The 26436-nt window shown below is 49.8% G+C and overlaps 1 protein-coding gene across 2 annotated transcripts; it reads left to right on the top strand.

Moving 5' to 3' along the window:
* Positions 1 to 754: 754 nt before the first annotated feature.
* On the top strand, positions 755 to 18210 carry CYP39A1 (cytochrome P450 family 39 subfamily A member 1). 2 transcript variants are annotated; one of them, XM_015859939.3, is made up of 12 exons: positions 755 to 960; positions 2069 to 2204; positions 2784 to 2958; positions 3938 to 4087; positions 7370 to 7463; positions 8749 to 8847; positions 10327 to 10417; positions 11093 to 11226; positions 12053 to 12148; positions 13507 to 13595; positions 16231 to 16318; positions 17507 to 18210. In XM_015859939.3, exons 1-12 carry the CDS (start codon positions 769 to 771, stop codon positions 17576 to 17578), a joined length of 1416 nt encoding a protein of 471 aa, XP_015715425.2. In that variant the 5' UTR covers positions 755 to 768; the 3' UTR covers positions 17579 to 18210. The 2 variants fall into 2 exon arrangements, with proteins under 2 accessions (XP_015715425.2, XP_032299575.2); XM_032443684.2 differs by having other exon boundaries at positions 13494 to 13595.
* Positions 18211 to 26436: the final 8226 nt, after the last annotated feature.

Genomic DNA, 26436 nt, shown 5'->3' with positions numbered 1-26436 from the left:
ACCTGTCTGCCACAGGTGACCTGAGCTCAACTAAGTGCAATGAGGGGATTCAGCAGGTGTCATTACAGCAGGCAGAGGAATGGGCCGTGATATGAGGCAGCACAGGGCAGGCACGGCTCCCCCGGGGGAATGTGGCTTTTCTGTTCTTTGTTTTGTAAATATTGACACGGTTTTGTAACATTAAAAGGACGAACAGAATGCCGGTAAGCAGGGAGCATGCTCACACTATAATGACACACTGCTCAGCTTCATGGGATCATGGAATCACAGCACGGCCTGTGTCACAAAGGCCCACAGTGCTCATCCATCCCAACCCCCTGCTGTGTGCAGGGTCACCAACCAGCAGCCCAGGCTGCCCAGAGCCACATCCAGCCTGGCCTTGAATGCCTGCAGGGATGGGGCATCCACAGCCTCCTTGGGCAACCTGTGCCAGTGCGTCACCACCCTCTGGGGGAAAAACTTCCTCTAAGATTCAACCTGAACCGTAACAACAAGGAGTTAACGATCAAAACGCATTGATTATTGCAGGTCACAGCTGGGCAGGCAGGGATCCAGGCTGCCCCCTCTCAGCTGGGTTGGGTTGGACTCGATGATCTTTAAGCTCTTTTCCACCCGCAGCCATTCCGTGTCTCTCTGTAGGTTCCCACCCCCATCACCCCGCACTCATCGTCCATTCCTGTGGCTGTTCCGTCCCATGATCAGCTCGGTGCAGCCGTTCCCGTCCCGCACTGCCCGCCCGAGGCCGCGGGGCGGCGTTGCGGTGCGGCCATGGCGGTGCTGGCAGTACTGGCTGTGCTGTCGGTGCTGTCGGTCGTTGCGGTCTCCGTTCTCTCGTGGGTCCTGTTTCCCCCCACCGACCCGCACCGCCCGCCCTGCATCGGGAGCCGCGTGCCGTGCCTGGGGGCCGCCCTGAGCTTCGGCAGAGCGCCGCTGGACTTCATCCAGAGAGCCAGGGCCGAGGTGAGCCAGCGGGACGGGCCGAGGGGACGGCGGACGGAGCCGGGTCGGGTCGGGTCGGGTCCCCGCAACCGGTGCGGCACCAGCAGAGCGCTGCCATGCGCTGCCATACGCTGCCAGGCGCTGCTCCGAGCCATTGCTTCTCCCCGGAGCTGTTGGGCTGCTGCCCTTCCTGCCCCCCCCCTGCCGCTCGTTCCCAGCTGGTTTCTTTGCATTACAATGTGAGGATCATTATAGCGGCACAGATGTCGGCTTTGTGCTCTTGCGTTGTCCCAAGCAGCTCAGCGATGCAGAGCAGGTCAGTCAAGGCGTTAAGGTTGGAGGCAGCGTGGGCTGCAGTGACTGCCATGGCTCAGTTTGTGATCTCGAGGCCTGGCAAAGAGTGGGGTCAGGATCCTGAACTTCAGGAGAGTGAACCTGAAGCTGTTCAATGGATTGTTGGCCAGGATCCCCTGGGATGCCATCCTTAAAGACAGGGATGCTGGCTGCTCTCAGCGATGCCTTTCTGAGAGCACAAGAGCTGGCTGTCCCTCGGAATAAGAAAGCAGGCAGAGGAGGCAGGAAGCATTCTGTGCCAGCAGGCGGGCTTTGAGCAGCCACACAAGTACACTGAAATGCACCAGAAGTGCACCAAAATGCCCCAAATTCCCCTCAACTGCCCTAAAATGACCCCAAAAGGGACTAAAACTGCCCCAGAGTGCATCAAATCTGCCCTAAAATGACCCTGACATGCACAAAGCTGGGTCAGAATTGCATTGCAATGCACCAAAGCTGCCCTATGCCTCCTGCCCTTCCTCCATTTCTGTCATGACTCCACAGGCTGCAGTTTGCCTCCAGCTGATCCCAGGAGGGAGGATTGGCAGTTAGTGAAACATGGATTGAACTGGGTGTATCTGCGGGCATGGCAGTGTGGGGGCTTTGCTTCAGCAGCTGAGGGATGCAGGGATGTCCCCCCCTTGTTCAAACCCAGGTGAGCTGTGCACTGTGGGATGCAGAGGGACTCAGCCCCGGGTGTGATGCTCAGGGAGGGGCTCTGTTCTGCTCCCACCCCTGCAGCTCTGGGTCCCCCCAGCAGGAGCTGCAGCATAACCCACACCCTGCTTTGTTCCAGCATGGGCCCATCTTCACTGTGCTGCTCCTGGGGAAGCGATTTACGTTTGTGACTGAGGACGAAGGAGCTGAAGTGTTTTTTACATCCAAGGACCTCAACTTTGAGCAGGCAATACAGCGAGTTGTTGAGAAAGCAGGTAAAGGAGAGCTGCCTCTTAGCAGAAATCACACCTACGTGTCCAGCAGTGGTAAAGGCCAACCCAGAGCTCCATGAAGGGAAATGGCATTCCTTCCTAAAGGCCCAGCACTGCTGTCTGTGGGACGGTTTGGGGTCAGTCACGGGGGTGATAGAATCAGGGAATCATAGAATTGCTCAGGTTGGAAAAGAGCTTCAAGATCATGGAGTCCAACCCCAACCCAACCATCCTACCCTAACTAACAGCCCTCTGCTCAATCCCGGCCCTGAGCACCACATCCAAAAGGTTGTTAAACACATCAGGGATGGGGACTCAACCACCTCCCTGGGCAGCCCATCCCAGTGCTGAACAGCCCTTTCTGTACAGAAGTTCTTCCTGATATCCAACCCAAAGCTTCCCTGGCACAACTTGAGGCCATTTCCCCTCATCCTGGCAGCAGTGAGAAGACCCCAGCCCCGCTCTGCTGGTCTCTGCTGGTGAAGGCACTTCAGGCTGTCCCAGATTACACGTGACCATTTTCACTCTGTTGTTTGACAGCTGCTTTACCTCCAACACGCTTCTCTTCCTTTTTGTCTGCAGTGTCTGTTCCCGCAGAAGCCTTCTATCAGAATCATGGCAAGCTGTACAGCATGATGAAGGGGAAGATGAGTCCCTCCAGTCTGTGCGCGTTCATGGGCACGCTGTGTAAGGAGCTGCACGAGCACATGGCACAGCTGGGCACTGCGGGCATGGGCGACCTCATGGAGCTGGTGAGGTGAGAACCCACATTGCACGTCTGCAGTGCATGGAGCAGAGGTGGTACCGGGAAGCACATGGAGCTTGGCTCTTATTTATACCAGCACAGCCCATGGCCTGCTGCAGTCAGCAGTGCTGAGGGTGCACAGAGCTCTGCACGCTGTCCCATCCCTGGTGCAGCCCTGGGAAACAGAGCATGCCATGGCCACAGCTGATCAAACCAAGGTCTGGTTGGCCTGAAAAGTAAAGTACTCGTGGATGATAAACTACGGAATCTGTAAGAGACACCCATGTAAATTTGTACCGAGTGTGACCTGGCTCTGCGGGATGAGGTGGGGTAGAAGAATTGGAATGCAGTGTCCTGGCTGAGCGTTATTTCCCTGGCTCAGTGTTGCATCCATTGAGCCAGCAGGTGGCTGCATCTCCCCTCTGATCTGTAGGAAAGCAGGAAAGGGAGAGGCATTGCCTGAAATACACGTTAGAAGTAGCTGGAGCCAAGCAAAGACTGCCTGTAAGGATTTTCTGGAGCACAGCAGTCCAGGTGAAGCAGTCTGGGAAGGGAGCGAGGAGTCTGCAGGATGATGGAGGAACACAGAGGGTGGGGGTGAGACTAAAGGAAGGCAAAAAAGCATTGTGCAGTGCAGCAGAGCTGCGGCCAGAGGAGGGTTTGCTGTGGGATCTGCTTGCAGAAGGGGCTGCATGGCCAACCTGCATGGAGGTGAGTGGGTTATGGGAACAAGGGGACCACAGTGCCACCACTCGTGGGACCAAATGCCCACTGATGAGACTTGGCCATACTCATGGGCTGAGCCTGAGGTCTGTGCAGCTCCCACCTGTGCTGAGATCTGTGAGAAGGGTCTGGCTGAGGTGCAGACCTTGTGCCAGCACTTCTGTGCTGTGTGGTGCACGAGGCCCAGCTGCAGCTCAGCGCTGTGTCCTGAACCCCATGCGCTCCAGCAGCTTCCTGCCGGTCACTCACAGCCATATTGTCCTTGCAGGCACATCATGTATCCAGCAGTGGTGAACACCTTGTTTGGGAAGGGCACCTGCCCGACCAGCCAGAGCGAACTCAGGGAGTTTGAAGAACATTTTTGGAAGTACGACGAGGACTTTGAATATGCTTCTCAGATGCCAGAGTGCTTCCTGAGGTAATGGGAGTTGGTGCACGTGCTGTACCCCATGCAGGCACCTGGCGTGCTGCAATATTAGCACTCAGGGATCTTCTCCTGGAGGGATGTGCCGTCCTGTGGCAAGCGAGGCACGGACTCTGTTGCTGGTGCAGAATGAAGACATTTATCATAGGTGCCCACAGCCTCCCATCAAACCAACCCCGTGAGTTTTCGACACGTAGCTTTTGCCCCACGGATCAGACACTTTCTGAGGCAGCTGTATTGCTTGATGCTGAGAGGTTGGCTGCATTACACACAGCCTGGTTGTTTCTGTAGGCTCCAGCTGGGAGGATACCCAGCAGGCTGTTATGGGTCCAGGAAGCAGCAGGAGGAGCTGGTGGTACAGTCAAGCAGGGCTCTGTGGCTCTGCCTGGAGCCCATTGCAGTCCAGCACTTGTGCAAACCTCTTCCCCAACCTTTATTTTTGTGGTGTTCCAGCTGTGACCGATTCATTTCATTCTGACCTAAAATGAGGTTTCGCACAGCAGCACAGATCACCTTTTGTAAAAGGGAGTCAAGTACAGGACGTGTGGGTACTGTATGATAAGGGGAAGAGGTGGAATATTCTTCTGCTTTTAAGAACCCGTTTAGAATGTGAGAAACAAGTGAGACGTGGTACAAACATCAGAGCTTCCATGCATGCCTTCAGGTATCTTCTTTTAGAGGTGCTTGTACAACCTGGACTTCAGTGTTGGGTTGAAAGCATGCTTTGGAAGAAGTAGAAAGCTCACACTCCTTTAGACTTCAGTGTGATGTTAAGGCCAGAGCACACCGGGTACGCTTTGCCTGCATCTTCCAAAGCACCATCTGTTGTTTTACTCAAAGATGCGTTAAGCTTCCAGCTCAAATCCAGCCCAACTTTGTGACCTCCAGCACTGAAACTCTTGCCATCAATCAAGCCTGAGGGTCAGCTTTACATCACATTGGAGAGCAAGAGTGTCACCAATTCCAGTCAGGCTGGCATTATTCAGGGCCAGGCTGGATGTGGCTCTGGGCAGCCTGGGCTGCTGGTTGGCGACCCTGCACACAGCAGGGGGTTGCAACGAGATGGGCACTGTGGGCCTTTGCAACTCAGGCCATGCTGTGATTCAGATATTCACACACAATGGAAGTCTTCTCGTCCAGTCGGTACTCAGCAGCAATACCAAAGCATGTCTTGCTGCTGCCAGCAGTCCATGCAAGACTGACTGATGTCTCAGCCTCATTATTAACCTTCTGATAAACAGACTCACCAAACTCTGTGCCATCATTCACATTAAGGTGCAGCTGAAAGTCTCCTGCCTTATATCCCAAGGCAGAGTTGTTTTGTGAAAGCTTAGATTTGGCTCTCTCAGAAGCCATCTGACAGCCAGCAAGCCAGTCTGCATAACCCAGCGCTGCCCAGCCAGAAGTGGTTGGTCCGGAGAGATCAATGTCTGTATTGCAGCCTAGATTTATGCATTCTCTTCTGCAGGAAGTCTTCAACTTCAACAATCGTGATTCAACAATCACAAACACTGGGCTGGTAACAGGAATGATGTGGCCAGCTGGTAACTGTTCCTCAACCAGCTCATGCAAGCGGTGCAGCTTTTCACTGCTAAGGGGGCACTGATCTGCCCACAAAGAATCTGATGTCTTCCGTATGAGTGGTAATGTGGGCTGCACCGCAGTGGCCCCTATGATAGATTCATCCCCCAGTTCAGTCCCCATTGAGAGGGTCAGTCCTGTCCCCAATGAGTCAGTGGCACTTGGAGAATGAACGTATGGACAAACATGGCTCTTCTGCCTTCGGAGCCCACTGCTGGAATCACATGTGCACTTTGTACAGGGACAAAGTGGCCTCCTATACCCGTTAATGTGGCATGAACCTGTGAGGTGAGCCAGTGTGATGGCTGAGCACTATGGGCAGTTACTGTTACATCTGCCCCTGTGTCTGTGGCAGCAGACACCTCAGATCTCTGCAATGGACTCCCTGACTGCAGCATGTAAGTCAGGGTTGGCTGAACGTGTGATACCTTTGGAGCCCACAGGATGTGGGGGAACCTGTATAGCCAAACCACTCAGCTTATCTCAGTCAATCACCGGTACCCGTTGCACATGAAAATGTATCAGCTGTGCAATATGGGCACCTGATGGCACCTGGCAGGGAGGCATTGGCGTCCACACCATAGATTTAATCTCCCCTAAGAAGTCAGTGTCTGTGACCCCCAGTAATACAAAGACACCTTGCATCTGGGGTGGCATTGATGTGTGTAATGCTGACCCTTGCAGCATTGGTGCATACTGCGGTACAGGTGGTACTTCTGTTTGGGCACTCGGTGCCAGTGACCTGGCTGACCACATGCAAAGCAATTCTGAACAATGTAATTTCATCGCTGTGAGCACTGCAGCCATCACGTTGCACTGATACTGCACAGTGCCCGCTTGGCTGTGCATGCCCCATCCCTGCAGGCATTCAAGGCCAGGCTGGATGTGGCTCTGGGCAGCCTGGGCTGCTGGTTGGTGACCCTGCACACAGCAGGGGGTTGGAGCTGGATGAGCACTGTGGGCCTTTGTGACACAGGCCATTCTGGGATTGTATGGTTCTCGTTAGCATTTTCTATAGCCATTTTTTGTAGCAAAATTTCCCATGCCTCCTCATTTTCCACCTGTTTGTCCAGACTTTCTTTCAGTTTATCAATAAACTGCATGAAAGGTTCACCCGGCCTCTGCTTCTTGCTGGTACATGAACTTACCTGTCTCACCTGCACCAAGGACCTTTAGAAAGGCACCTCTCCTCTGGGTCCCCTCTCTGTGCTTACTCACACCTTTGCTGTTTTGCTGCTGGTCTGATCCCATGTTACACTGCTGCAGAGCTGACCCTGGGCAGAGGCAACCAGAACCCAAGGAAAGAGCTTGCAGAGCTCTCAGGGCCTCAGCAACAGTTGGTGTATCTCAGAGTCGCCTTCAGAGAGAAGTGGGGATGCTCTGAAAATGAGGCCTTTATTTACTCAGCGATTGGCCAAAGGGATCCATCCAAAACCAAAAGGAAAAGCTCAGGTGGGGTGACTGGAAGTTGAGGATTCTCAAGTGACCGGGCTGCAGGGTGAGCCCTGGCCAAGGGAAGGGGTCCAGCGCTGCTCCTCCATCAGCCAGCACTGCTGCCCAGCACAGTGATGTTCATCAGCTGGATGCTGCCGTGGTGCTTTTGGAAGGAGACCAAGGAGTCCTTCTCATGCAAAAGGAAATGTTGGTTTGTGCCGCCCGGGTTATGCACTACTTGCTTGTTGCTTTTCTTTACAGGAACTGGTCTAAATCCAAAAAATGGCTTCTAAAATTATTTGAGAAAGTAGTGTCAGACGCTGACAGAACCAACCCTTCGGAGACCACATCCAAGGTAAACAGCCAAGGCTCCGAAATAAGAGGACTCTGTTGTGTATTCTGACTGAAGGAATGAAGGGCACTATTTAAGTACTGCAAGGAATACACCGGACAGGTCAGCTTTCATAGATACACGTTAGTTGTCCAGTAGTTCTGGTTCTTCCATTCACCCACACTTTCTGTGCACTGCTGCTCAGTGCAGTTTGTCTCCTACACTTCCGAGACTTTCAGGTTCTATGGAGAGTTTGAAGCCAGGGGTCGGTGCTGCAGTTATAGCGAGCAGCTGAGGGGGAGGGCAGGACCTCTCCATTGCCTCTCTGGGGCACTGTGTGATTTCAAAGCCTTCCAGGTACTATTTTTAAGCCTCGGTGTAGTGTTCAGATCCTCCAGCAGCCAGATGAGCAGGAAAGAGGCAGATAAATGGATTGGGAGGCAAGTACCCTGAATATTGCTTGTGTCAGAGTGGTGACAGGTCGTCCTGCTGGTTATTGTCCTGTGCCATGGCAGGAGTGCTGCTGGTGTGGATGACAGGCTTGAGTGCAGGCCGGCCTGGGAGTTTCCATCTACCACATGGTTATAGAACACATCATTAAACAAACCATATTTTGGGGCGACTCTAAAAGCTTTACACACCACGGTTTCTTTCCTAAAATAGATCAGAGTAATGGAAAGAGGCAGAGGGGAGGAGAGAGGAAAACAGGAGGTGCAGGGAGTGGGGGCACAAACACGGGGTCTTAGATAGGCAGGAGCTTCTGCTGTGAGCAGCAGCTGGTGCTCCAACATTCTGCGGTTGCTGCAGCTGCAGGGAATGTCACACCATTACGGCCACTGCTCAGGTCAGTAAGGAGCACCCAGAGATGGCACTGCTGCCACTCAGACCCCACTGATGGACTGAGCACCTCCATGGAGGTCACAAAGCAGGAACGCCATTCCTCCTTGTCCTGTTGGTTCAGTCTGGGCTTTGGGCTCTTCAGAGGGCAGAAGTAGAGTGGGAATGGCAAAAGAAGAGTTTTCTCTTTGCTCCACACACAGGCAATGATGTGGAGTGGGGTATGAGACCCCCTGAAGGCACTGAGGGAGTGGAGGTGGTGCATGTGCTCAGTGGGGCTCTCACAGTGTGGGCTCCCTTGGCCCCTCTGCCTATTTGGGAGGCTCAGTTCCTCTCAGCAGCTGTCATTGCTGTGCTCTGGGGCTGCCAACAGCCCGTAACTAACGCTGCTGCTTTGATGTTACCTCCTTGAGTTGTCAAACCGGAGTTTAATGTATTTTTAGAAGTGCTTTGCATTGTTTATTTATAACAGACACTGCTTCAGCACCTCCTGGATAACTTGCAAGGAAAACATCTGGCTCCCAATTACGGCCTCCTGATGCTCTGGGCCTCCCAAGCCAATGCTGTCCCTGTGAGTACATGGGTGGGAGCGAGGCCTTTCCTGCTCAGAAGCTGCACAGTGCTTAACCCGCCGGTCACCACGCGGTGTGTATTCCAGGAAGGGATTATCACACCCACGTACATCACCACAAATACACCCAGGTTGCAATGTCACAGAGGCGGTGACGAGAAAAGTTTGTCCTGTATTTTTCCTAGATTATAATGTCCTGCGTGGTAACATTGTGGAAGCTATTAAGCTGTTGAGATCAGAATCTTAATCCATGAAATGTGTGTAACTCCATTTTGAAGCACTGTGGCTGTCTTATAGTGGACACTGTATTTTAAATACTCTGTGTAGAGCGAATCTAAAGCACAAAACAGGGTAACTTGGCCTGTGTGTAAAGCCAAAGTGATTGGGGTTGTTGAGCTGCATGAATGCAGCCATGAATTCAAGGCCAGGCTGGATGTGGCTCTGGGCAGCCTGGGCTGCTGGTTGGTGACCCTGCACACAGCAGGGGGTTGGGATGGATGAGCACTGTGGGCCTTTGCAACCCAGGCCGTGCTGTGATTGTGTGGTTCTATGAATGCCAGTGCTGTGTCAGAAGAAAAGCAGTGGTTTGATGTTGCTGCCACTTCAGTTCTGTCTGCATTGGGAATGGGTTTGATGGGAAATGAAAGGGGTGTCTCTGTGCTAATGAGACCAGTGTATTTAACACAGCTGATTCTGACCAAAGCCACTTGCTGGAAGTGCTCAGATGAGAAGTCCATAGAGGGAGAACCATCCTTTGTTTGCCATGACTGTGGAGTTCTTTCAGTTATGGTACAGCTGTGATTTAGGAAAAGATGACAGTGAGATACTTCCATATGTAGCTCCCAAAGGGTATGCCTATAGCTTTTGTAGGCTGCCTAATACCGTAGCCTACCCTAAAGGAACGTGGTCCATTTCAGTGGGGTTTCTGCAGATCCATGTGTCGGAATAAGGGAGAGGCACGGCCTGCTGCCTGTTATCAGGATAACTGGCATTCCTTCCATCGTGCTATCATGGCTTCCTTCTGTAATATTCAGCTCTAAATAGACCTGCAGATATTTTGCTGTTTCTCGGAATGGTCACAAGGCACCGCTCTGCTGGGAGCAATGAGGAACAAAGGCCTTTCAGCTTCCAGAGGGAGGTTTGAGAAGAAACCCTTTTATCTGACACAACTCTGCCGATGTAGTAATTCATTTTGACACCTCGTTCCTTGAAATCAATGAGAGGATTTTGTGTTTCTAAGCTCCGAGCCACACCTATGTCATGTTCAGTGGAGATCAATTCATAGCAGCTGAACAGACCCGACCTGCCAGGAGCTGAGCCCTTGGCTGTAGGGCTGTATGGGAAGCACGGCTCCTGTGTGCCCCAACCACGAGGGCTGCCTCTGAAAACTGCAGATGTTTTCTCTTTCCTCGCATAGCTACAAAGATGTTGTGATTCTGTTCTGTATTCCGGAGCTGAACTACTCTCATCTCTGTTTAGATTGCATTCTGGACCCTTGTTTTCATACTCTCTTCTCCTTCTGTTTACAAGAAAGTCATGGAAGACCTGACTTCTGTTTTTGGCAGTGCAGGTAATGATTCAGATCATGGCCTTCTGGGAGCTCAGAATGGTGGTTCCGTGTCGGCCCAGCATGCAGCACATTGGGCAATGGCTGGGAATGGTGATTGCTGCTGATAAGGACACTACCAAAACCACGAGGTCCAGCTCTGCCTGTTCAGCCTATACTCACGACTTATTTTTAAGCACAAGCACCCTTGATGTCAGTAAGAGAAGGCAGAAAAAGAGTCATATGTACTCGTCTCTTCATTCTACACCAATTATTTAGACCTAGTTTGTTTTTAACATGCTTTGGTGGTGGGGTCAGGTGAGATCATTCAGTTCAGTTTGGCCTCTTAGAATCACAGAGCAATAGAACCAGAGTCAACAAGGTTGGAAACGACCTCCCAGGTCATCCAGCCCAACCCACCACCAGTATTTCCCCACCAAAACACATCCCTCCATACCACACCTGCCCACCACGTTGCTGGGCAGCCCATTCCAGCCCATTCCAGCCCCAAACCAGCCCATTCCAGCCCAAACCAGCCCATTCCAGCCCATACCAGCCCATTCCAGCCCAAACCAGCCCATACCAGCCCATTCCTCTTCTGACCAATTCCGTCACTACAGCTACCTTAGAGTTACTAAATTACTTTCAAAGGCTTTTCTTACCAGTGTTGTACTCAGAATTGTTCTCACACCCCAACAGGTAAGGATGAAATAGAAGTGTCTGAAGAGGACCTGAAGAACCTCCCCTATATTAAATGGTGCACTTTGGAAGCCATACGGCTGAGGTCTCCAGGTGCAATCACCAAGAAAGTAATAAAGCCCATAAGAATTCAGGTGACGGATGGGGTGTTGGTTGGCTTTGGGTGGTGGGTGGGTTTGGTTTGATTCTGGTTTGGTTTTTCTTTGTTTTCTTCAGAAGGTGCTTTGTGATTCTTCTATAAAGGGCCCCTCTATGGGTGTAGATGAAATTGAGATATTCCACAATCTTATGTGTGTGCTCTGTTTAGCATAATAGACTTAATAATCATTATTAATTAATCATTGCTAATACAAGTGTAGCTTTGCTCCTCATGCTCACAGTTGTACCTTCAGTGATAAACTGAAAGTCAATTGAACTGAACTGAGAGATATTGCACCAAAGGAATGGGGAACCAGACCCAACAAATGTATGAGAAGGGACCACCGTGTTATTGGTCCTCTTCACTGTCATGCAGATCAGAGTGTCTGCATTCAGGGGTCCTGAGGGAAAAGCATCGTCCCTTTAGGAAACGGCAATCTTGCCCATCTAAGTACTGAAGTCCCACAGAGTCTGCTGTCCTACAAGGCTTCCCATGAATTCCTTTTTGTTTTGGAGGAAGTGTTTAAGGAAAGGTGCAGAAGGAGTAAAACGGCCCAGTTACATCAGATGTGGCAGAGACACAGATGGCCGTTCTGTTACTTGCGCTCCTGACAAACTGGGTTAGGACAAAAGGTGTCTTTCCACATCCTCTCCCATGTAGGCCTCCCTGTTGGGAGCACCAGACGTGATATGGCCACCGTGGCTTTGCCACCCTGACGAGCCCTCTGCCGGGAGCTGGTGCTGATGGAGGAGAATGTAAGCGGGGGCTGCTCTGTGAGCTGAACCTGTGATTTTCAGTTTGTTTCCTTTTGTCCCTTTCAGAGTTTCACCATCCCTGCAGGTGACATGCTGATGCTGTCTCCCTATTGGCTGCACAGGAATCCGAAATACTTTCCCGACCCAGAGATGTTCAAACCTGTAAGATGTCCCCCATAATATGGGGGTTTTACGGTCTGATCGCCCCTTTGTGCTGTTGTTCCACTTCATGTCAGGTGCCTTCCCTCCGCGGGGTGTCCTCATGTGCAGAGCTGTGTCTGGGCAGAGCCCTGCAGAGATAACACAGATGTTCCTGTTCAGGTTCCTGTGTCAGGTAACCCCGTACTGCCTCATGTCTGCTCCTCATTCACAGCCCGCTGTGGATGAACACCTCTGACATCACCATTGAAACAACCTCCTAGCCCCCCGTTCCCTGGTTTTCGTGTAGCTTATCTGCAGTGTTTCTTTGTGGTTCTTTGGCCCTTCCAGTCAGATGATTTCTGGTCAGTATTAGCTCTGCTAATTTAGCAGCTCATCTCGAGTTTCTGGCTGATTATTCCACCCCAGGTGGCCGTGTGGGCAGGCTCGGAGCTGCTCTTTTTAGCACCATCCGCTATAGAACATTTGTCTTTTTTTAGAAATACAGCAAGGAGTAATTGAAACAAAATTCCCTCTGTGGCCAACTCCTCACCCATTCAAAACCCCTCTCAGCAGTTCCTGCCTCTCTGAAACCCCGCATGGAAGCTCTGATGCAGCACCTTATCTCCCTGATAACACCTTATTGCTGAAAACAAGGTCTCTTGTTTAGAAATTTGCTCCTTTTCCCATAGGAATAGGGCAGCTGCCCTCTGGGTGCAGAGGAGGCTCCTTTTGCTGCAGTTGCCATGAGTGTATTTTCTCACCCCACAGCTCACTCCTGAGAATGGGGTGGTGTCATCCTCCCCTTCCCCTCGTGTGACATACAAACACCTTGGGTTTGTTGGTGTGTAACCGCTGTGTAACAGAGGCTGTGGATGCCCCGTCCATTCCTGGAGGTGTTCAAGGCCAGGTTGGATGGGGCCCTGGGCAGCCTGGGCTGGTATCAATGTGGAGGTTGGTGGCCCTGCTTGCTTGGAGCTTTGTGATCCTTGAGGTCCCTTCCAACCCAACCATGCTGTGAGTGATGTGGTTTGTAGAAGGCGCTGCCTGGAGCTCACATCTTCATTGGCATCTCAGCAGCTCAAGCAGCAGGTTTAGAGAAATGGGGATGCCGAGTTAGATGCTTTGTGGGGGTGATTCTGAAAACCCTTCTGGCATTTTGAGGCATCTCAGTGTGTTTCACGTGGGACCCTTGCTTGTTTCCCTGAGTCACTGCTGGCTTTTGAGGCAGACTCCTACGCTACCAGGTTGAAGGCAAAAAATGGCATTAGTGCCATTTGGGATGGAGGATTAGCTGTTCAAGGTCATTTTTAGCCCAGAGAAATAAAGTTGAGCTTTATTTATATAAGACTGATTTGGAAAAAAAAAGTTTCTTCCCACAGGATCGTTGGAAAGAGGCAAATTTAGAGAAGAATGCTTTCTTGGACGGCTTTGTGGCATTTGGAGGAGGGAAGCATCAGTGTCCAGGAAGGTCAGTGAAACAGCTGGGGTTTATTTATTCCCAAACCCTCCTGAACTGGGCTCCTCTTACACTTGGAGATACGCTGCTTTCATTGTTTTGCTTTGTCAGTGCTCTGATGTTCAGCACTATCTGGACCTTATTTAAACTAATTGGGAAGGGGCTTCTTTCCTGGAAAAGAAACAAACAGGTGAAGCCATAATGGAAAAGCAGAATCTGAGCCAAGTGTCCCAAGGGATGCTCCTCAGGGAGAAGGGTCAGCCTAACCCTGCTGCTGCTGAGGCCCCTTTGCATCAAGGAAGAGTTGTTCCACTCACAAACACGCCAGTTTACAAATATGGGCTTTAAGGTGCCATAAGGCACTTCCAAACAGAGAACACTGCTCTGCTCTGACTCTCTCTATCCATCCTCTGTGCCATCGACATCTTTGCTAATCTTCAAATCTCTTAAATGCTTCCTCTCTGTTTAAAGCCTCTGCGTTTGCATTACGGCCCACACAACTGCATGATGGCTTAAATTGCAGATCCTGCCTCCGTTCCTTCCTCCAGCAATGCCAGCCTCAGTGCTTCCTGCATTCCTTCTGCTGTTTTCTCTGTGGTCCCTCTTCCTGGAATGAGTCCCAAGGAACCAGCTGCTCCATGTTTCTGTGTTAAAACATCCCTATGCTCATTTCTCTGCCTTCAGAACCCAATCTTCTTTAGGCAGCAAATGACCAAGGATCCTTACGAGAAGTCAATTTAACTCAAGAGTCCTGTGAGAAGTGAGGAAACCAGAGGCTGTTGTAAGGAAAACATGCTCTTGAGTCTGCACCCTGTGTCAGGCTGCCCATGAGCATCAGATAGACTTTGTGAAGGCACTGCACACATAAGCAACGTGGGTAAAGCTGTTCAGGCTTGGCAGAGGAAAGTGCAAATTGCATTGCAAAAGCCCGTCATGAAATTAGAAGGTAATTCAGTTAAACTGAAAGCTAGAAAATAACTTGTTAAATATCCTAGCAAAGTGACATGGGAAGAGCCCCCACAAAGCCATTTCTGTACCCAAGGGAAAGGTTTGGTGGCACTGAACCTACCAGCTCAATGGACTTCTGTCTGACCAGGAGAGCTGTGCTGGTGCGGCTGTGCTTATCTTGCACGGATCTGTCTGTTATCTCTATTGTTCAGCACAGGAGGTGTGACTTCATTCTCAGGCTCCATTTGCTGCAGGATCTCAGTGCCTGGGTCCCAGCACCACCCGTCTGTAGCAGTGTGCTGGGGACAAGGCTCCAGAAAGCACATGTTTGTCAAACCTCCTTGGCTCTGAATAGAACAGCACTCAGTTTTCTGAGGAAAGCTGCTCAAGCATGCAAGAATATGAAAGACAAGTGGGAACTAAAGGGCATTCTGCTGCAGGAGAGCTCGTGGATTCTGCATGGGACATGGCCAGGAGGAGAGGGGCACGCTGGGACCTCAGCCGTGTGTTACCATCCCTGTGCCAGGAGAGACAGCAGCCTGTTTGCAGCAGCACTTTGCAGTCTCATGGTGGGATGCAGAGGCTGGACCAGCGAGCAGTGCAGGACTGCAAGGAACCCACCTTTGTACAGTGCTGCTGGCATGGAGTTGGGGCTAGGAAGTCCAGCTCGGCCTGAGCTCATTTCCATTCAAGTAGCTCTGCTCTGCATTCCTCTGAGCACAAGGTCACCAAAAGCACCCTACTTCAAGGTACTGCACTGTGAAATCACAGGGATAATCTGGGTCTTGAGCTATGTCAAAGCAAACAAGCATCCTCTCACTGCAGAGTGCTGGGCAGTGCAGCGTGCGGATCTGAATGGCTCTGCAGGAGCTTTCTTGGGTCCCGTGGGGCTTATTAGCTTCCTCTTCACACCTGCCAGGCCAAATCCAGGCTGACGCTGTGTGCAGTCATGCGCTCTTCTCCCCAGTGAGTTCCCCAATAGCTGTTTTATCCAGCAGTTCTCAGAGGATGGAAAATAAACTGTGTAGGAGAGCAAGGTAATATGACTATTTTAAGCAGCTCTTTAAGACATATGTCTGACTTGTGCGGTGAGTAATGCCATGAGCTGGCAGAGGTAGACGCTGGCAGCTGAATGGAGGAAGTTCTTGTACATACCAGCACTTAGAAACAATAGGTGGGAAGAGTTCACCTGCAGTTATTGCTGAGATGTGGCTGGGAGCTTCCTGAGCACGTTACAGACACAAACCGTGCCCTTGGCTTTATCCTGCATTCAAACACTGACGCACCGAGTACCAGCTCCCGCTGTCACATCTACTCTGATGTCACCGGGCTCCCAGCTGTACGATACAACTTTATATAGCACAATTAGTCATAGAGCCTCTGCTATATTTGACTGTCTGCTCGGTCCTAGGAACTTATTTCAAGTCAGCAAGACTTAGAAGAACATCAGTGTTTACACAGTGGAAAAAACCCTGATGCCAAGGAGTTGTTCTGAACTGGGCTGCTCTGAGGTGTCACCTGGCAGAAGGGACAGCAGTTATGTTTGCATTCTTCGCTGAACAGCCCTATTTCCTACTGAGGATAAATGCACACTAAGGCACGGGATGCAGGGTGTGCAAGAGGCAGCGTGCTGCTCGTCTGCTGACATGCGTGTGAGCAGCAGGATGGACACCCAGTGCTCTTCTCCCTTCTCTTGCAGATGGTTTGCTATCATGGAGATCCAGTTGTTCGTCGTCCTGTTCCTGTACAAATACAAATTTGTGCCCTTGGATGCAGTGCCAAAAGAGGTAAAAGCTCTGTGCCTTGATCTGACATTCCACATCTTTAAGTCCTTCATTCAGTGAGCTCAGCAAGAGCCGTTCTCAGCTGAGCTTATGTGTAACAAGGCAGAGTGCTTGGAGGAGCATTTAAAAATGTGCAATCAATAATTTGATCTTCATTTTTACTCAGGAAACACAGAATAACTCCAGCAATGCCATAGAGCTGTGCTGTCTATGCAAGAGTGCACCTACGAGAGTATTGTATCTCATCATTGCCTTAACATTACAGGAGGCTCTACAATTTCTGCCACTCACAACTGCAATGAACATGCAGTCAGATTATTAGTGCTTATTAGTGCCTGCAGGGATGGGGCATCCACAGCCTCCTTGGGCAACCTGTTCCAGTGCGTCACCGCCCTCTGGGGGAAAAACTTCCTCCTAAGATCCAACCTCAACCTCCCCTGTCTCAGTTTCAAACCATTCCCCCTTGTCCTATCACTGCCCACCCTCACAAACAGCCCCTCCTGTTTATATGCTCCCTTCAAGTATTGGAATAGGGTAAGAATGAAGGAGCAGCCATGACACAGAGGGGTTTTACTATAAAGAAAGAGCAGCATAATCACTCCTTCCAGCTGTGTGCAGTGTCCCTCCTACTTTCCACCAACCATGGTTCCTCACAGACGTGCACTGCTGTGAACAGAACCTGCCTGCTGTCAGAGGCTGAACAGGGACTTGTGCCTTGCAGCTGAACTAGCAAAGAGAAGAGGGAGGAGTTAAAAGTGGGCTGAGCTTTGTGGCATTGTCCTTCAGGCTGGACATTGAATAATCCATGAAGAAGGTGAGAGGTTGATCTCGAGCAGTCCTAGACAGCCTGGCCACAGTAAGGAGGAAGGTTGGCTCTTCCTGACTGGTGCTGTGCTGCCGTGCCTGGAACTTATTGTACTTGAGGTCTTCACCCACCCAGGCAGTTCTGGTGGTGAACAAATCCCAAACCAGTAGAGTTAAGATCTCGTGTGTCACCCCCTCCCAGGAGCTCAAATAAAAGTAGGAAGGCCCTATTCAACTACTTCACTGGAGCCAAGAAATATTTTCAGTATTTGGTCTTGTTTCTAAGACAAAAGCTCTAAGACTATGTCTATGTATTCATAGTAAAGCAAGGTGATGATAGTTCCATTAACTGAACTAACTTGAATGTTTCTGTCAATCTCTTTGCAGAGCCCTTTGCATTTGGTGGGGACACAGCAACCCCTGACACCATTCCGGGTCCAGTATAAATGCTGGGAATGAAGGGAGCCCAGCATTCACTCACCTTTCTTTGCCTGGATGAATGGTCGGCTGGGCTGCTTCTGTGCTCTACGCATTCAAACAAGTTCTCTGCTGTTACAGTTCTTAATTCCAGCTTTAAATTCTGTACACACTGTGTTGCAATATGCCATGACAACGCAGGCTTATCTATGGTCGTCTTCCCGACTGCCTGCCTCCTAGCACTGAAGAATCAAGCTCTCTTGCCAAATGAGTCACAGTCTAACTGAGGTGCTAAACTCACCAACCAGACATTCAGGACAAAACACTGCGATGTCTGAACGTCCTGCATGGAAGCGTTGCCAGAAGCAACAGAGGGGCAGGCTGCTGCTTCCTGCAGGTGTCTTCAAGCCAAGGCCAAAGCTGCAGGCGTGACACACAGCCGGGCTGCTGTTCCACTGGAGCACCTTCCATCTCTGCTGTATTTGATTTGCTCACAACTGGTCCTGGCGTGAACACGCAGTGAAAGCTGGATGGTGGTGGTTGGCCTCAGTGCACAGCGACTGCAAGAAAAGCCAATGCTGATCATTACTTTGCTGGTCTGGAGATGAAAACCTTTTTACTTTTTAACATGATTTACAGAACACATTAATAAATCTCAAACCATTCAGTTCTAAGAAGATTACCTCGTAAATGTTGCTCAAGGAAACTCACAAGTAATTAAGTTCAGCTCCCAACACTTTAACCGCTGTCGGATTTCATATGCAATAATAGCAGGCATGTATTTTTAGTCTTCTTAGTAAAGATTATTCATCATTTCATAAGTGCTTGCAAAAAAAAACACAAGAGGCCTTTTGGCAATGGTGGAAACTATGGGAATCAAATCCATAGGAAAATAACACATGGTATCATTCATTACATGGTTGGGTTATCTCAGTTATGGATACTACAAATTACCAATACCTGCTCTTGCCAGCCAGAGAGATAGCAAGCAACAACGTGAATTAAAGTGGCTTTGTGACTGTGCCTCTGAAATGCAGCACTGTGTGACTGCTCTGCTGTCAGTGGCAGCTCTGTACTTTCCCAGGCAGAGAAAACCACGTGGGGTGGATTAGTAAAGCAGTGTGATAGTCAGGTGATAGAGCTGAATGGGGTCTTCTACCTGGAAATGATTCAGAAGCTTCTGGGGGAGGGAGATATAGCACCTTACCAATGGGTTAAACAAGTATTGAAGGGTCTTTGAAAGGCCCTGGGCAGCCTGGGCTGGTATCAATGTGGAGGTTGGTGGCCCTGCATGTGGTGGGGGGTTGGAGCTTTGTGATCCTTGAGGACCCTTCCAACCCAAGGCATTCAGTGATGCTGTGATTCAGCGATGCTGTGATTACAGTCCCCTGCACACAATTGGATGAAGGGTTTCTGAGTTAGTTTCCTTCAAATGTTTGTCCAATTCACTTTTAAAAGTGCTCATGCTGAAGTTCCAATGTGATCGTTCCTCTCACTGATTGAAGGCTTCCCTGCAGATCAGTGGGGGTCACAATGAGCTTTTAATTCATGCTACTGCTGTATGGTGCAGGAGGCTTTAAGCCCAAAGAGAAAAAAAGGAGCAGTTTTTGGTCTGTCTTTGTGTTTCTGCCTCCTGTATGAAGTATGGATGTTAAAGGGAGTGCAGTGTGAGTCCTGTGGTGTCTTTGAAAATGAATGACTCCACCTCCAGACAGACAGCATTCATCAGAGCACAGCCCTCAGCATGGCTGGTTGGGATGGGATATCCAACCTGGCCTTGAACATCCACAGCCTCTCTGGGCAGCTGTTCCAGCACCTCACCACTCTCACAGTGAAGAACTTCCCCCTGACATCCAACTTCAATCTTCCCTCCTCCAACTCCAATCCATTGCCCCTTGTCCTGCTGTTATCTCCCCTTTCACAGAGCTGACTCCCCTCCTGTCTGTAGGCTCCCTTCAGGTCCTGGCAGGCTGCTCTGAGGTCACCCCGCAGCCTTCTCTTCTCCATGCTGAACAAGCCCAGCTCCCTCAGCCTGTCTTTGTAGGGGAGGTGCTGCAGCCCTCTGAGCATCTTTGTGGCCTCCTCTGGACCCTCAGTAAATCAGTGGAAATACAGTATTTGGCAGAAAACTCATCAAAACACCCATTAAAACTGTTGAACTGCTGCAAGTGAATCTTCTCCAGTCAGCAGAGTGAGAAGGTAACCCTTCATGTCAGCAGCCGCCTCCCAGAGTAATTGCAGCTTCTTTTATGTCTTCCCTCCAATGAGCCTCCCTGACTGCCTCTTGTCTGTGCTCAGCAGTCAAGTACTTGGAGTGGTCTCTCTCGTGGCTGTATCCGACCTTTTCTGTGCTGCTGATTATCACAGAACCCAGAGGGTTGTGTATCTCCTGCAAACAGATTGCTGGGAACTAAAAGACAGGGCTGTGGCCATTGAGAGGCAAGCTAAAAATAATTACTTCCTTTCAGAAAGAAACGCAGCTGAGGGCTGCAGTTCTGTGTCGTGCTTAAACGTTGTGCCAACAGAACTCCAATATGTGTTTTGCTTTCAGCAAACACTTAATTGATTTGCAGAATAAGAATGGATTTCAATTCAAGCACATGCTGAAGCACTTCCCTGCTCCAGTGCCACTGCCCTGGCTGCTGACCTGCTCACAGTCACTCCTTTGGTTGTGTTGCAATTTTAGGGCTGGATAAGGATTTATGGGAATACTGAAGTAGCTTTGCTGATTCCAGGTGAAACTGGCAAACATGAAGGGCTCCCAGGAGAAGTCCCTTAAAAGCACAGGTACAGCATAAAACAGTAGGCTTCACTGGCAGCAAGCATCTGCCCCACTTAGTTGGTACATTCTAAACGTGTGGCTCATCGCATGGCAAAAAACATTCACTCTCCACTGATATGTAGTGGAGGGGGAATTAGAGACAGGAAAGGCATTCAGAAGATAGTGAGCACCAGACTGAAGCAACCAAAGAGAAGCTTTCATCGTGTGGCCATCCTGAATGACATTGAGCACGCGGCTGAGGGGCACAACGTGATTTATTGCTTTCACTTTGATCAGAAAATTACTAGGAATGGCTTAATGGAGTTATAAATACCTTGTTTCCAGGAGAGACCTGGGAGGGTAATTATAGCACTGAAGTCTTTAGAGAGATAGAGCCTCTATACAGTGTTATTATCTAAGGACTGTGATGGATAAGGCCGGGAATTCTGCGTGCTCTGTGCAGCTATTGACTCAGTGCACTCTTTGGGCAGATCACTTCATCCCTCCACGACTGTTGGCTCATCCACCAAGTGGGGAATAATAACAGCTGCTGCAAACTCCATGAATTACAAGTTTGCTCCTCGTACTCAGCACAGCCTGCTTACCTGTAGTGATGGATGGCTGCAAGACATTGGATAAGCTATGTGCTCTCCTTAATTGTAATGGCCATGTGTTATTGCGAATACATATCACTCTACTTAAGGTAAAAAGAATCAGAATAAATGCTTCATATCTCTTAGTTCACACCTAGGAAGCTGATGTAGCAGTTGGATCCTGGATGTCAGGAGTGTTTTGTCTTTAGTTGGACTCCACAGGCTTTGAGGTGTTTCTTGCTGAGTAGAAGTACAAACTCCTCGCGTAAACCAACCCGTTGGTAGGATGGTTTCATCTAGAAGGGTGTCCAGCATGTTCCTGTGAGAAAATAACTCCACTTACACACCGACCTTCTGCAGTTCTATCAGGCTTTTCTACCTGTGTGCTGTTTTCAAGGCCAGGTTGGATGGGGCCCTGGGCCCCATTCAGTGTGGAGGCTGGTGGCCCTGCCTGTGGTGGGGGGTTGGAGCTTCGTGATCCTTGAGGTCCCTTCTAACCCAACCATGCTGTGATGCTGTGATTCACCACATAAGCACATGGATACATCACCTTTCCCAAGTACCAAGTGGAGTACTGGGGTAACAAATAGAGGAAGAGTAAGCACAAGTATGCTGCAACTCCTGTTCTTGTTTCTGCTGACGTAGATCCAGAGGCAATTGCATGGCACTGGCCTTCTATCCTGTCCCTGTTCTGAAAAACGCCTCGCTCAGAAAAGCATTCAGTGTGCCCTTCTATTTATTCGATACCAAAAGAAAACAGAGCGATCACAGCATGGGGCCACTGCTGTCTTGATGTCATTCCCAGGCTAAAATGAGGATTCTAAGATAAAAAGTACGGTGTGATGGAGTCCAACACAATTCATCACAGCACAAGACACTGCCTGGATGCTCTTCCTCTGTCCAGATCTTGGTGTTACCTTCGGCTATTTTAAGCTTGTTTATAGAGCTGGAATAGTGTGCAGATATAAAAGATGATGACAAGGGCGCTCTCAGGCATTACAGCTCAGCTTTGGAGTTCTTGTATTTTTCAGAAAAAAAAATAAACCAAAGGTTGTTTTACTTTCTGAAAGCCGAGCAACTGGGCTTTGCTTCCTATGAGCTTCAATCAGCCTCCAGTTTGCTAAGAGCCACTCTCAGAACGATCTGGTTGTTCCTTAAAATGATGTAAAGACCTGAATCAGCAGGAAATAAATGGTCATCCCTGTCCTTTGGGCACCAACCTACAGATCCAGCCCTGCTGTTTGGCTGTAGTTCTTCATACAGCCTCTGGAATTTCGCTCTGGCTCAGAGGTTTTGTAGGCATGTAGTCTGCACATATAGGCACATGGTTCTTTAGGGACAAACTGGGTAATGAGTTCTTTTAAGTACCCATAACCCTGTGCAAAGCCAAGTGACAGAACATAGCAAAGGTTGCAATCACTAAAGCATCTGCCCTGAGCTCCCACACCTGCCAGCGCTGATCTGCACATGACAAGGCACATTTATCCCTCTGCATGAGACAGAACTGCGCTGGCATCTTTGTGCAGGGCTGGAGGGTGGAAGCTGGGCAAAGCGGGCCGAGGCTGTCCCCACTTCTGGACTCTGAGCATCCTGTAACTGCTGTGCTGCTGCGTGTCTTGACGATCGTGTCGTCTGGATGGGACACCTCCAGTGCAGGCTCCTGTGGGTGGATTTATGGGATAAATGTGCAGCAGTTTTCATCCCAGAGTTGGTCCCGGGTCAGCCCCGAGGCAGAATCTTGCCCAGAGACCCTTCTCTTCCTCCCCTTTTAACTTTCTTTCTCTGTTTTTATTGACTCCATGTGCTTCACTAGTGCCCTTCAGTCACTCTTCCCAGCTCAGCTCTAAACCCTTGCTCTTTCCTCCAGGATTTTCAGATATATAACCAGCCAAACATCTGGGAAGCCCAAAGTCAGCTTGCAAAACTGGATAGTGTAGGAGGGGTTAGTGCCAGTCAGTGCCCCTCAATAGCACGTAAAGCCTGGAGGGACTGGTTATCCCTTGGGGCTAAAGAAGGGGCAGAGATTTCCCACTGGCTGATCTGGAAGGAGGGCACCCTTCAGAGGCTGCTGTACGTTGTGCCTCAGTGCCAAGGAAGCTGTGACTCCCCAGGAACATTTGAATCACAGATTGCTCCTCCATTTCACCATGCCCAGCGAGGTACATACCCACAAGGTGGGTAGGACGCAGGCAGTGGCACCATCTAGGGGCCAACTGTCAGCCATCAGTGTACATCCAGACAGTGCCATCAGATACAGTAATGATAACACGGAGAGAAGCACACATTAACATCATTTGTCTAACCAAAACAAGTTTTAACACACGTGTTGAGAAATGCGGTGAAGTCTGAACTTCTAGTCACAAGTCAGGAACAACAATCTATTCCCAGTCATTATTACCTGCTTGGGCTGCTCGTATCCTATTAACTGGATGTTGTGCTGTTATCTGCCACCTGATCACTCACTCACTCACACTTCTCTGCTCCCACTGCTATAATTATGACTTCAGCAGTTGCCTGGAAGTGTCAGAATTAGGAATGAAGACTGCAGAGAGAAAGAAAACATAAAAAGCCCTTAAAAGCATTGATCACTCTTGTGAATGAAGCATGTAAATATCTTTCAATGCAAACAAAACTCCTTAACCTGATGTGTCTGAAAGCCCTTCTGTCATCACCTCTCTTATTATGGACAAAGATGAACATAAAGCAAAGATCATGGAATCATAGAACCATACAATGTCCTGGGCTACAAAGGCCCACAGTGCTCATCCAGCTCCAACCCCCTGCTGTGTGCAGGGTCACCAACCAGCAGCCCAGGCTGCCCAGAGCCACATCCAGCCTGGCCTTGAATGCCTGCAGGGATGGGGCATCCACAGCCTCCTTGGGCAACCTGTGCCAGTGCGTCACCACCCTCTGGGGGAAAAACTTCCTCCTCAGATCCAACCTCAACCTCCCCTGTCTCAGTTTCAAACCATCCCCCTCGTCCTGTCACTTTCTATCAAACCTGTCTTCAGAACTAGGGCTCCCAGATTCTATTTCTCAACAATTAATAAACAATAATTACCACACTATTCACTTTACTGGGGTAGGTTTTGTCTTGCAGTTGATGACACTGTGTGGCTTTCTAATTAGCACACGTACAAGTGCAGTTTGTAGAGCATCCGCTTCCTTCACTGTTTACATGCTGAAGCAGATTAAATAATATATGCAGAAGCTCGCTCTATATTTAGGTACCTAAATAAGCATCTTGATCTTTTTCAGAGCACCTACAAATGTCAGGATGGCACAGTGCTTCTGAAAATCAGGCCATTGAGTTAGGCGCCTATATTTAGGTACACGAGTTTGAAGTGTTTGGCTCGAGGTCACATAGCTACGGCTCATTGCCTTTTTTTCTTTCCATTTGGGTCACAACGGGCAAGTCACTTCTAATAATTCTCATCACAGATTGGGAAATAACGGGACAAGTGGCAGGGATTGCTTATCAAGTACCACCGTGGTGATTAGCACTTACTCAGACATGTGAGGCTTCTTTCCTAGGGAAGAAAACAGCTGATCAGGAAGGTGAGGCGCTACGTTTAGAGACTGAGGTTGTGCTCTGCTTACACTGCGGGCATTTCCTGGATCTTGTCTGGCATCTTCGACATTCCCTCTGTGAGCTTATGTTCATTTTGACGAGCCAGATGCTTCAGCTTCCTGTATGGTGGGTAAATCCTAGAAATCAAGTGATTCCACATGTTAACACGTGACAGCAAACCGACATCTCGTAGAATCATAGAGTCATAGAATCACAGAACGGCCTGTGTCACAAAGGCCCACAGTGCTCATCCATTCCAACCCCCTGCTGTGTGCAGGGTCACCAACCAGCAGCCCAGGCTGCCCAGAGCCACATCCAGCCTGGCCTTGAATGCCTGCAGGGATGGGGCATCCATCTCCATTGCTGAGAAAAGGCCATCGGGAGGATAAGATGATCCATTCAAGAAGAGAGGAAGCAGTTTCCTTACCACTGCAGCTTGTCAGCCCCTTTCACACAGCAGGGAGCTTGGAGCTTTGCAAACAGATAGATACACAGGCAGCAATTCCCACTGCACTGCCTTAACTTTGTACAGGGGTGATAGCTAAGAAGATACAGGAGACCAATAGGTGAACACCTCGCACGTTTCAGCTTCCATATCCCTGGTGATATGGTGTCAGATGTAAGAGAACCATGCTTGTACTTAAGGCTGGTGTTGTTACAGTACAAAATCCTTCCCTTCCCTTCCCTTCCCTTCCCTTCCCTTCCCTTCCCTTCCCTTCCCTTCCCTTCCCTTCCCTTCCCTTCCCTTCCCTTCCCTTCCCTTCCCTTCCCTTCCCTTCCCTTCCCTTCCCTTCCCTTCCCTTCCCTTCCCTTTCCTCCCCTTCCCCTTCCCCTTCCCCTTCCCCTTCTTTTTTCCTTTTTCCTTTTCTTTCTTACAATGAAGATTGTTTTACAAGTCAAACTCATTTTTCCCCTGGTCTGTTGGTTGGACTCGATGTTGGGTATGGAATTTTTGTGAAGTCAAATCCAAAAGCCCTTTTTTTTCAGGCACTCTCAGAAGTGGATGGAAAATGCTGAGCCTTTGTTCCTGTTCTGGTTGCCTTAAAGCACAGCCTCCTGTTCCACCTCTGTCTCACCCTGGGGATGCTCAGAAACAGCTGGGCTATACCAAAGGTTGGGAGTTCTGGAGTTGTAGAGGAAGGACAGAGAGGAGGGCAGTAAGGAATGGAACAGCATTTGTATAGGAAGCAGAGAAAACCAGATCAGCTTGAAAAAGAGCTAGCTGATGGGAAACACAATGAACATCTGCAAAATAACGATGGAGAGAAGGTTAACAGGGAAATCTCATTTACTGCCTCTCACAACAAAAGATCATTTAATAAAACAAGCAGAATGGCTCTTGCACAGTGAAGAATTACCATGGCTCAGCACAGTGTGGAAAGCAAAGCCAGAAATGGGCTCAGAAAGAGCAAAGAGCAGTTTGGAGAGGGCAGGACCACTGGCAGCACTGGCTCCACTCATTAGCTGCTGGAAAATGATAAGGTAAATAGGAGCGTGGTCTATTTTTACAGTGTCCCATTAGGCACCCAGCATTGGCTGCTGAGACAAGACACAGAGCTGGACAGATCCAACTGTGGTTTTATATTCTAAAAGAGGAACGGAAACAATCAAGGGTGCAATGATGCTGACATAGCCAACATTGCTTTTACCACTCTAATCTCTGGACTCGACCACTTGCAAGAAATCACAATCCATATCTGGCCAAAGAATTTGGGATGTATAAGGAGCACTGCTTGAAAATCTGCTCATTTTGTGGCATCAGCTCCTTGTTTCTTCTGAGAAGGCCTTGGCTCTCAGGGGGCTGCAGGAGCATCAACTCCTCTCCTCTCCTCTCCTCTCCTCTCCTCTCCTCTCCTCTCCTCTCCTCTCCTCTCCTCTCCTCTCCTCTCCTCTCCTCTCCTCTCCTCTCCTCTCCTCTCCTCTCCTCTCCTCTCCTCTCCTCTCCTCTCCTCTCCTCTCCTCTCCATCCCATCTT

The sequence above is a fragment of the Coturnix japonica genome, chromosome 3 (assembly GCF_054131305.1).
Source record: "Coturnix japonica strain WE chromosome 3, WE-NBRP24, whole genome shotgun sequence".
Lineage (NCBI taxonomy): Eukaryota > Metazoa > Chordata > Aves > Galliformes > Phasianidae > Coturnix > Coturnix japonica.
This window is presented reverse-complemented; position numbering and strand designations above follow the sequence as displayed.